At 41.3% G+C, this 11,296-nt stretch overlaps 1 protein-coding gene across 2 annotated transcripts; it reads left to right on the top strand.

Annotated features, from left to right (window-relative positions):
• The first annotated feature begins 1,296 nt into the window (after nucleotides 1-1,296).
• On the top strand, nucleotides 1,297-10,440 carry anxa11b (annexin A11b). 2 transcript variants are annotated; one of them, XM_037081289.1, is made up of 15 exons: nucleotides 1,297-1,666; nucleotides 3,856-4,274; nucleotides 4,369-4,409; nucleotides 4,591-4,731; nucleotides 4,829-4,916; nucleotides 5,031-5,125; nucleotides 5,667-5,780; nucleotides 6,038-6,128; nucleotides 6,653-6,732; nucleotides 6,880-6,936; nucleotides 7,026-7,119; nucleotides 7,291-7,386; nucleotides 8,254-8,312; nucleotides 8,423-8,545; nucleotides 8,637-8,696. In XM_037081289.1, the coding sequence occupies exons 2-15, from the start codon at nucleotides 3,866-3,868 to the stop codon at nucleotides 8,694-8,696; spliced, it is 1,548 nt and encodes a 515-aa protein (XP_036937184.1). In that variant the 5' UTR covers nucleotides 1,297-1,666; nucleotides 3,856-3,865. The 2 variants fall into 2 exon arrangements, with proteins under 2 accessions (XP_036937184.1, XP_036937183.1); XM_037081288.1 differs by lacking the exon at nucleotides 1,297-1,666 and having other exon boundaries at nucleotides 3,866-4,274; nucleotides 8,637-10,440.
• The last annotated feature ends 856 nt before the right edge of the window (nucleotides 10,441-11,296 follow it).

Here is an 11,296-nt window from a genome sequence, read left to right as displayed (position 1 = left end):
ATTTATTCACTTATGGAAAAGAAAAATATTTCTCATATTGTATCATCTTAATTTCCGATTTGAAACTACGCAGAGCATCTTTAAGGAAAGCCTGTAAGGTTTTTCTCTTGTTATCTTTGTTCATTACACAGGACCGTAAAAAAAAAAAAACAAAACAGGTTTTTTTCCCCCTACTAAATCAGAATGAGCATCACACATGCAGGGGTTACTGAGGCTGTCTTCACTTACAGTCAGGTTTTGTTTGGTTGCTTGTTTTTCAAGGTCAACACAGTGTTTGACCAGGAGGCCAACAGCCTGAAGGCTGCAGTGCACATCTTGACCATAAGCACACTGCTGCCATCTAACGTTTTCTTGTTGATACTGAAAGATAATTGTCACATATCATGAGCATGTTAGTACATTTCAAATAAAATACTATAAATTGTGGCCTGGAGGTTATTGTAAAGCTTCATCCTATTAGAGTGGACTCTAAGGTGGCTTACAGTCTGATTACTTTAATATGACAAAATAAAAGCCCTGCAAACCTTCTAGGTACAATACAACCACTGTGAGGGTTTCCCCTTAAAGGCCCTAATGATAAATAGAGAGAACATGTTATAGTGTGCCTTAGAGGGGCCCAATGTGCAATCAAAAATGATTAAGAGCCCTCTAAGTTTCTCTGTCTGTGATGGAAAAAGTCATTAAGTAGCCAAAAATTGTGGTAAAAGTCTGCAAAGTATCAAATAACCAAAGTCATCAGACAAATGTTGGGGGCACAAAGTAGTTGTTGGGAAGCATAACGTACATGTAACAACATGTAAATATTCATGTAAATAAAGTACATAATTGTAATTGAGTATGTACTTGATTAGGCTACCGGTATATGTACTTAGTTACTTTCCATCACTACATATAGGTTGCATCAGATCTTTCTGCTCACTGGTGCCCTTCTTCTGTTTTTCGGCCCCGGCCCTCAGACAGCCAGAGTCAGCCTGTGTGAGTTGAAGTCGTGTGACACAGGAGACCTCTTGATCGTTTTACAAAGCATATTCAAAGGGTCTGGATTGCACATTTTTGAGAGAAACAGATGGAGAATTGAACTTTAGAATCAGAAATCCTTTATTAGTCTCGCAAACTGAGACATATCTGTGTCCCAGCAGCCAAAGGACAGTTCAATTGAACAATAAACAATAGTAATAGTAAAAAAAAAAAAAAACCCAACAATATAATAAAACTTTTGATGGAAAAATAAACACATTGCTTAACACATTCTTTAAGAATAATAGGTTTTCAAGAGCTATAAAAAAAATAATAGCCAGTGGTCAAATAGTCACTGACATTTTGTTGAATCACAATTTCTTTTCTCAGAAAAGATTTGGTGTCCAACAAGTTTGTGCACTAACATCCACATGCCGTGCCTGTTGTTTCACCGTGAAATCATCTCCAATCACATCTAAATCTGATCACCTGCTGACAGATTTCCCATGTGATGTGAATGACACACACCACAGCCCGCTGAGTCAACACGACCAGCTCCGGGTCCGTCCATGATTACACGAGCAACGTTGTGACTGACTGCAGGACGGAAACAATGCTGAGGACCCACCCACCTCCGGGCTGCTGAATCCTCCCCGCTACTACTCGCTCCCCCCTGCTCGTCTCTTCCTGGATCCGAAAACCCGTACAAGTAAGTCACCTAAATCTTTCTGTTTTGTTGGACCGCGAAATGTTCTTCCCACCTCGCACTTGCCTTACGGCCGACATCGAAGTTCGACAAAGTGCCCTGATGGGATTTGCTTTAGCTTTTTAAAAAAAAAAAAAAAAAAAATTTATCTCCCCGCAGGAGGAATGTCATAAGGAAATTAGCCTCGCCCAATTAAACAGACACAGCCGTTGAGCCTGAGCTGTTTACTGGGAACGTTGATCTAACTTTTTTTAAAACTGTATCTGCCAAAAAGTCTGTCACAGTAGCCTGATTATCTTGGATGCTAGCTAAATGCTAATCAGTATTTAAACTTACTCCGAGAGGATTATGCAACACTGACGGACCGTTGAGTCGGCTCCAGCTCTCGGACAGCAAAAATGAAGATGGAGTGATATTTAACATTGGCAAGGCTTCGTCGTATATGAAGCATATGGAGTCGAAATGTTACTGTAGACAGAAAATAAGCCACCGTGTAATGTTATCGTAGCTAACTAGTTTGACGAGCTATGAAACGCAGGCCTGTGATGCTAAGCGAAAGTCTGTGTTTTGCTGCTTTCAAGTGCACTTCGTAAAAGTAATGCTCAGGCTTGTGTGTGTACACACTCGCGATTTAACGCGTACATATGAAGTGTAATATAACAACATCAGCTTACTGTCTTAAGTTACCTGTTTGTTTATAATCAAGCAGTCTGAGACGTGCATTTTCAAAAGCCTGCCGCGCTTAGTTTAATTGTTCTTATTTTAAGATTTTACAAAAGATTCGAACAAAAAATAAGAGATGGTTAAATGTCATTGACCGCCAGGATGATAATGTGTAATGTGGAAACAGATTCGAACCCTCCCACTCATTTTTAATTGCATCCTTGGGTTGTAAATCTCTGATCTGGAGGAGCACCTCATCTTTACGATTACACTTTAAAGCCTCATCAGTGCCTGCAAGGGTCCAAAGGAGAGGGCTGGAAACTAGCAGTGGAGTGTCAACAATCAGACGCCCTTCATGAGGTCACTTCTACGCACACTGTGCATATGTGTCAGGACTCAGATCTAATATTTTACTAAAACTAAACTCTGTTGCGTCATGTTTTTACAGCCAAATTGTGTTTGTGTGCCTGTAAATTAGTTGTACACGGAGACAAAGAGTGATCTGTTTGTAACATTGAGGTGTCTTTACACTGTAAGGCAAAAAAACCCCAACTTATCTTACGGAGCCTGATGGTCTCACTGTGTCTTCCAAAAAGACCTTGATTTCTCCCAGTAACTGGTTTCTTGTATGCATGTAAACAAAGTGAATTTACAGTCTGCCACCTAATCGCTCATCACAGCACACAGACCTGCAGCTGTAATTAGTATTTTGCCTCTTTATGGGTCGACATGGTGGCGGCACCTGAACAGTCTCAACACAAAATTACTTTTATGAAATGGGGATTTAATGCATAACTGAAAAGTCCATCACTAGTTTTGCCTTGTTCAGTGTTTGGTCTGGTGGTTTTCAAAGAAAAGGGGAAGGGAAACTTGAACGCTGTCAAATACATTGTCGTCATAATGGAGGCGTGATCGAACAGACTGTGAAGTGTGATCAGCAGGAAAAACCCATTTTACATCCTCATCTGAAGTTGTACCTTATCATTAATTTACAGAAGGTCTGAGTGAAGGATTGAGCGTTTTAGGGCGGCACTAACTGGGTGCAGCCTGGGTGAGGGGTTGGGTATCAGTCTGGGCTATTTTTAGAGCAGTGTTTAAAATTTCCATACTAATAAGAGGTTAAACCTCCAAACCACCCAGTGTTGGTAACAGGTGTTTACGAACTAACTGTCTTTTTTTCAACTGATCTGACCTGAACTAGTAGGTGTAATATCCCCAGATTCCCTTAATAAAAAGCACATTTCTAGACTCCATCTTAAAAAGGCTGAATTGTGTGAGTTGTTGATGTTGGAGAAGCTTTATGAAGTTTGTGAAACACTGTCTACATCACTTTCTTGAACATTTGTATACCTTTGTTCCGTTGATGTACATGTCTATTTGCATATAGAGTGAGGACGTGAGATCCTATCACAAATTGTCTCTCAAGACACACATTGATACCAATTGATCGATGACTTTAAACTCGGTTAGCCTGACACGTTGGCCCTCATACATCACAGTAACAACCTATACCTTCATGTCACCTCCAGGTTCTAAAAAATGAGCTACCCAGGATACCCTCCTCAGTCCGGTGGATACCCACCACAGGCTGGTGGCGGCTACCCTCCAGCCCAAGGCGGCTACCCTCCAGCGCAAGGTGGCTACCCTCCAGCGCAAGGCGGTTATCCTCCAGCACAAGGCGGCTACCCTCCAGCGCAAGGTGGCTACCCACCAGCAGCAGGCGGCTTCCCTCCAGCAGCAGGAGGTTACCCCCCACAGGGAGGCGGATACCCAAACCAGGCCGGTGGTGGTTACCCTCCCGCAGCAGGCGGTTATCCTCCAGCAGCAGGGGGCTACCCTCCCCAGGCCGGTGGTTACCCTCCCCAAGCTGGAGGCTTCCCTCCTCAAGCAGGAGGATACCAGCAGCCGCAGCCTGGAGCCGGAGGTTATCCCTCCATGCCTCCAGCAGGTGAGTCATTTGGATTTACACACAAAAAAATATCTGTAGTTTTGTTCTTAAAATGAATTGCGTTTTGAATGTTATGTCAATATTTTCTTTGCAGGCGGTGGAGGCTGGGGTGCAGCACCGGGTGGCTATGGAGCGGTTCGTAAATTCTTTCCTCATTCCTTACCGCTGCCCCCGCTGATAACATATGGACCGACTTAAGCTAAATCTCTTGTTTGCTTAAATCACCTTATCTTCACCAGTCCGTCTTGAACCTCATTAGCTCTACATGAAGTTTGTCGCCATGGGCTTGGCACTTACATCTGTCTTCTGTTTGCAGCCAGGAGGTGCTCAGCAGGGATACCCAGGGGGTCCCGCTCCGGGCCAGCCCATGCCAAGTTACCCAGGAGCCCCCGCAAACCCACAAATGCCAGCATATGGAGGTGGAGCTCCGTCCAACCCTCAGGCACCTGCCATTCAAGTAAGATGCATTTGTCGTCAGCCTATGACATACCATCACAAACTGCTTAATAACTGCTGTATTTCATCTTCTTATGTTTTTATTTCTTATTTTATAGAAAGGGTACCGGGGTTCTTTGAAAGACTTTCCGGGGGCAGATCCACTGAGGGACGTTGAAGTGCTTCGGAAAGCTATGAAGGGCTTTGGTCAGTATCTGGTGTTTTATATGAATATGCCAAACTTGATGAGCACTGATTTCGCACATTCTCCTCCCTTTTTTTTTTAAATGTCATACATTAATTCTAAGATATTTTCAACAGGCACTGACGAAAACGCCATTATCGAACTTCTGGGAAGTCGTACCAACAAGCAGAGGGTTCCAATGGTTGCAGCCTATAAAACAACTTATGGGAAGGTATATCTTCTAATATTTTGTTACAAGTATTTTCCAGTTGGATGTCATTTTTTGCTTTACATGCACAAAACATACCAGTTTTGCCCTTATTTAGAAAAAAACAAAAAGAATATATACCCACTAAGTTGTTTACATGCCAAAAGTGGAACAGCTGGAGATGCTTATGTTTTACTGTGGGAACGCAGCCGCCCTCTTTCATTCCTACAGTCTTCTGAGCAGAAACGTTGGCTTCTCTTTTGGGCATGCACCTCTACCCAAGCCTTGCAAAGTGCTAGCTAGTTATTTTGTCTAGAAAGCATCTATGACCACTGACAGTAAACAGGCAAGAGGCTGCGAGCCACAAACTACAGTATAAACCCCAATTGAGATGCATAATACACATCCAAAGAATGCGCCTAATACCAAAAAAAGTATCAACTTATCCCACGTGTCCCAAACAAGTGTGCATGTAATCACAGTCACTGACTCCATATGGTAGCTATATTTAGGCCGACTTTGCTCTCATGGGCTTTGTTTTTGTCTTTTTTTTTCTTTCCTTCAGGACTTACTGAAGGATCTGAAGTCTGAGCTCACTGGAAACTTTGAGGAGCTGGTTCTCTCCATGATGATGACCCCTGCACAGTTTGACGCAGCCCAACTCAGAGAGGCTATAAAGGTTGGAAGCTCAAGTTGTCGTCTCAGCAGATCCATCAATTCTAGTGTCGTAGTCCAAACCACATCGTGTGACTCATCATGCAGTCGGAAAATAAGAACAAAAATAATCCTCAAAGTGCAAGTAAAGGCTCGACAAGCCGAGACTTGAGACAAGGCTGATGACCAATGAAAGTTCTCTGTTTTTACTTTATGAAGCAGGTGTGTCTTTTAAATATTGCACTAAGGCTTTTCTATGCTTATGTTTTTTTTTTTCCTCAGGGTGCAGGAACTGATGAAGCCTGTCTGATTGAGATTCTGTCGTCTCGCTCCAATGCAGACATTCAGGAAATCACCAAAATCTACAAAGCTGGTGAGTTCTGAGCTCGACACTGTTCACAATGTTTTAAAAAGAATGTAGCCCTGTTATTGTCCCTGTTCATTTGTTTTATAAAAACAACAGCAAAACAGTCATATTTTTGTGTTGAGTTTACCCGTTTCCATTTATTTTAACTTCATAAACATATTTAGAGCTGGGTTACTTTCATATTATTTTATTATTTATTGATAAAAAATAATTTTGTCTTCTGTAGAAATTTTAGCACCATGGACAGGATTCATAAAGTGGTGAATTAATGTATATATGGGTATAAAGGAATTCTGTAGACTTTTTATTTTTCACTTTTGCAATCCTACTGTCAATTCAGAAGTCATTTTACTCTTACAGAGCTCATCCCACATGTGATGATCATTCTTCAAAATTCAAAGTACAGTTTTGTGACTAACCTTTGTTGGAACTTTGATAATGGATTGTGAAGAAGTGGTGACTCAGCAAGATGCAAATGTAATGCAAATGAATGGATTTCCCTAAAAAAGCGACGCCCTCCTTCTTTCCAGAGTATGGGAAGAGCCTGGAGGACGCCATCAGCAGCGACACCTCCGGTCACTTCCGCAGACTCCTGGTCTCTCTCTGCCAGGTAACCGCTGCATAGTTTACACCTGATTCATAAAGAGCTCTCTGAACACAGGCTGAGATCTGTCATGTGAACTTGATGTAATGACTCTGTCAGTGTAGTCTGCCCACATAATGTATTTTTAACAAGCATGCGCCTTCATCTATCCAGGGTAATCGTGACGAGCGCGAGGCTGTTGACATCGCCCTGGCCAAACAGGACGCTCAGGTTTGATATTGCCTAATTGCTGTAACGTCGATAAACAAGCAGGGCCGTGTTCCTTTTTTGCATTGACGTGTTCTCTGCGTGTCCGACAGAAACTGTACGCTGCTGGGGAAAACAAAGTTGGAACTGATGAGTCTCAGTTTAATGCCATCCTGTGTGCTCGCAGCAAGCCTCACCTCCGTGCAGGTGTGTAAAAACTTCCACAAGAGTATCTTTTATTCCTCCATCTTTAATACTCCAACACAGTACTTCTGATTCTGCTCCCCCAGTGTAATAACTGCACATGTTGACCTTCTTTTTCACCTAGGATTTCAAATATTAGGATTTTTCTCACTTGTGTTTCTTTTTCTTTATCAGTCTTCCAGGAGTACCAGCAGATGTGCGGGCGAGAGATTGAAAAGAGTATCTGCAGGGAAATGTCTGGAAACTTGGAGTCTGGAATGGTGGCTGTGGGTATGTTCCTTTGGACTTTTTTTGTTTTTTCCAAACCTAGCTTTTCAAAAAACATGCTGAACTTTGAAGATTATGTTGAAGTCATTCGGCAGATGTTTGTTTTTGAGAGGAAAATATCCCGCAGATACAAACATGCTGCTGTTTGACCTAAATACATTTTTTTGAGTACCTGATTATTAATCAAAGGAAAATGATGGATTGAAGAGTGTTGTTTTCATTTTAACTTATGTTAAGTGTCTTTTAGCACCATGAAAGGTTTATACAGTAAATGAAACATATTTTTATTCTTTGTTTACGATTAGGACTTAAAGGAAATGTTCACCCAAAAAATGACATCTGATCTTCCATCGACATGAGAATGGCTAGATAATGGCCGATAATTATAATTTTTGGATAAACCTTTCCTTTTAAGGCAGCAAATTTCAGTGTCTCATGTGTCATTTAAAAAAAAATATATCAAAGTTTATCACTGACTCAAAATAAATATTTGTAAAATGTACTGAGTTGGACTAAAAAGGACAGAGTTGGAGCCATTTTAGTTTATCACGTTGCACGTATAACGAAATGTGTTTACGTTATTTAAAGTGGCCTGTACTTGCAAGAACCAGTCAGACCAATGAGAGGAAGCCAGGATGGAATATCTTAAGATAAATGTTGGGTCTCATCCATATATGTGCTCTCTTGAAATGCGGTGAAGTTCAGATGAAAAAGTCTGGTTTTACAAAAGAATAAGACAAGAACAATGAGACAACAAAACTGTTTTTTCACTTTTTATTTGACTGCATTATATTTGAATGGAAGTTAGTGTCAGCCTCAAGCAAGCCTCATACAAGACTAATCCGGTCACATCTTCTCCTCTTATCCCAGTGAAGTGCATCAAGGACACTGCTGCCTACTTCGCAGAAAGGCTCCACAAGGCCATGCAGGTACGCCTGTTCTTTGTCATCACATTTTCTTCTTAAGATTTCCTGCGCTGACAGAGGAGAAGATTTCACTGCTGCAGTCACTTAAGTGTCACATTGTGTTGTGTCGACAGGGAGCGGGGACCAAGGACACGACCCTGATCCGCATCATGGTGTCCCGCTCTGAGATCGACATGCTGGACATCAGACAGGCGTACATGAAGAATTACGGAAAGTCACTGTACACTGCCATCTCAGTAAGTCCACCAAAACACTTTTTGTTTTGTATTTACCTCTATAAATGATGCATTTGAACTCTATATTGATTCTGTTGGTTTTTTTTCTAAGGGTGATACCTCTGGAGATTACAAGAAGCTGCTATTGAAGCTGTGCGGTGGTAGCGACTAAATGGGGAAGGACGGCTTCATGAGGACACGATGCATGTCCACACTGAAACAGTTATAGGACCTTATATCACCTCTGATGCATGTAGTTAACGTTAGTTTTCCTATAACAATAACCAATAATTATTACTTTTGTATTTTTGACATTATTTGTTTTGCAAATTGTATTGTAGTGGATGATTGCCAAACAGTAAATATATATATTAACATGAATATTTTTTAAAGGTGCAGTAGACAGCTTTGCCATTAGTGGGTGGACGGTGGAGTCTGAAGCAAATAGTCGGTGCCTGAAATTTCACACTTATTGTAATTAAGAATATTGTTAAATTATATATACAAAAAAACTATAGTAACTATAGGTTGTCCCTAGAAAAATATGCCCAACTTAAAATCTGCTTCAGTTTGTACTGATAATTACAGAAACTGTATTTGGAGGAACGGTCAGGGTTCCATGACTGAGGAAAAAAAATCTTGACACCTTTATTTAACATGTGACTTTCAACATGCCTTATTAACTGTGTTGCTGACACGATAATGACCTGCTTCTTATGGCCGACACCGATAAGACATAAGAGAGTGTTGCATATGTTGCTCCTAATCTGTAGTTTATGCACACCTGAGGGTAAGAAAGACTAACATGTGAAGCCATGATGGATGATTTAATATTTTCTAAGCTCTATTTGTTGCGTTAAACCTGGAATGTGTACCTTTAGACTGCAATCACTTTGTCTCCTTTGAAACTGTAAAAAAACATCCACACCAACGCATGTAGCAGTTTTACTTCAGGAGAGCGACAACAGCATGCTGCACTCATTCTTCTTCTCTGTTTATCGGCAGATTGCAAGCTAGCTTTAAATGCAAATACCACCACCTGCTGTATCGGAGAGTGTAGATGCTGCACTTGGCTCTATTCCCTGTAATTCATCAGCTCAAGCTATATATATCATGCATCCCTAATTTCAACTGTGTAAGTTAATACATACAAAGTTGTGAGGGCTGTTGTGCAGGTATTAGCAAATGAAGTGTGACTGAGTCACATACAGAATACATATGAACATTTAACACTTGTGTAACTAAGAATTAATTTCCAGGTAGATTTTTGAATGTAAGAAATGAAGCTAAGCAAAAAAGGTGTCTCCTCTAAACCAACCAGAGTTTCAGTACAGCTTGCAAGTCTATGCAATCAAGCTTTTCACTTTGTATCCGCTCTAAAAGACTTTTCTTTTGTCTTGAACTGTAAACCTCTACAATCACTGTTCAACATGTGTAGACAGTGTTGCCTTTTTATTTTGCTGAAAAGCCAAAGCCTGAAAGACAGAAGTCATGTGCCTTTTTGTCGGGGCTGCTGTGTAAACTGTTTCGAAACTGGTGGATGTTTCACTGTGGTATATCTTGCAAACAATCATTATCATATCCGTGTAGCTGCAGAAATGTAATTGTCAATATTTTTTGTTTACAGTGATAGTTCCTGGCGTGTATGTTTTGCTGCCAGTAGAGGGCTCTTTGTGCACATGAAGCATCATATCTCACGTCTGTGTGATTGTCTTGTCTACTGACTTTAGTGCTCTGCTTTGATCTGAATATCCGTCGCACTAACTCTACTCTGCAGTCATACTTGTAACAGGATAATGGCTGAAATTCAATGGATGCATTTTTAGTATTCCAACATTGTGCCATTTGATAGATCCAGTCTCCTGTGACTTACGTACAGCCACTTCTCATTTCAATAAAAAGGAGAATAACACTTAGCCATATTTGGATTGTTTTTGTGAAATGGGATCATGTGTTTTGCATGAAACATGGACTGTGTTGTGTTTTTCTGCACTGAGCCGGAACACAATGCGCAATTTGCATTTCAAAGCCAGAATCATTCTCAGCACCTTTGGTCTGGATTATGACGAGCGAGCCAACCGTCCTAAGAGCATCACGAGCTGCACGTTCTGTTTAAAAGGTGCGAGTAATGTGGCTTACGTAAGCGATGTCTCTTTGCAGTTGCGTTGCACTCAAGTGATACAGCACAGAGAGCTTTTCTCAGGGCTATAAATAGTGTCCATATTGGAGACGCGGATGTCCTAAAATCTTCTTTATGTTGTGCTCACTGGCCTCAAAAGTGCGGCCTCAGAGGGGCTGTGACGGGGAGACAAATGACTCCAGCGAGCCTCACTTTCCTCTGCACCTTTCTCACTTCACTGTCCACACACACACACACACACACACACACACACACACACACACACTCAAAACGAAAAGCTCCCGCAAGCCAGACGGAGGACAAAAAAGGATGAATATTTGATGTTAGTATTTGTGTTTTTATCTCTCTCTCTCTCTCTCTCTCTCTCTCTCGAGCTGAAACTGCTTTTCTGTGTTACCTGCTGAAATATATAGGCCAAATCAGTGGGGCTTCTCCCGCTTGGCTTTTATATTTAAAGACAAAACAGAGCACTTCCCTGATCCTGATTTCTTGAAAAAAGTGCTTGAATTATTAACGAGTGGACGTGATAGCAGGATGCTGCGCCCTGTCTGGGAACCATGCAGAGGGATGCGCAGTCTTAATGGAGATGTCAGCACATGTGCGTATATGGGAGTCGTGTGAATCAATAGTAT

The sequence above is a fragment of the Acanthopagrus latus genome, chromosome 20 (genome assembly GCF_904848185.1).
Source record: "Acanthopagrus latus isolate v.2019 chromosome 20, fAcaLat1.1, whole genome shotgun sequence".
NCBI classification, from domain to species: domain Eukaryota; kingdom Metazoa; phylum Chordata; class Actinopteri; order Spariformes; family Sparidae; genus Acanthopagrus; species Acanthopagrus latus.
Note: the sequence above shows the minus strand (reverse complement) of the source record. Positions and strands in the feature narration are given on the sequence as shown.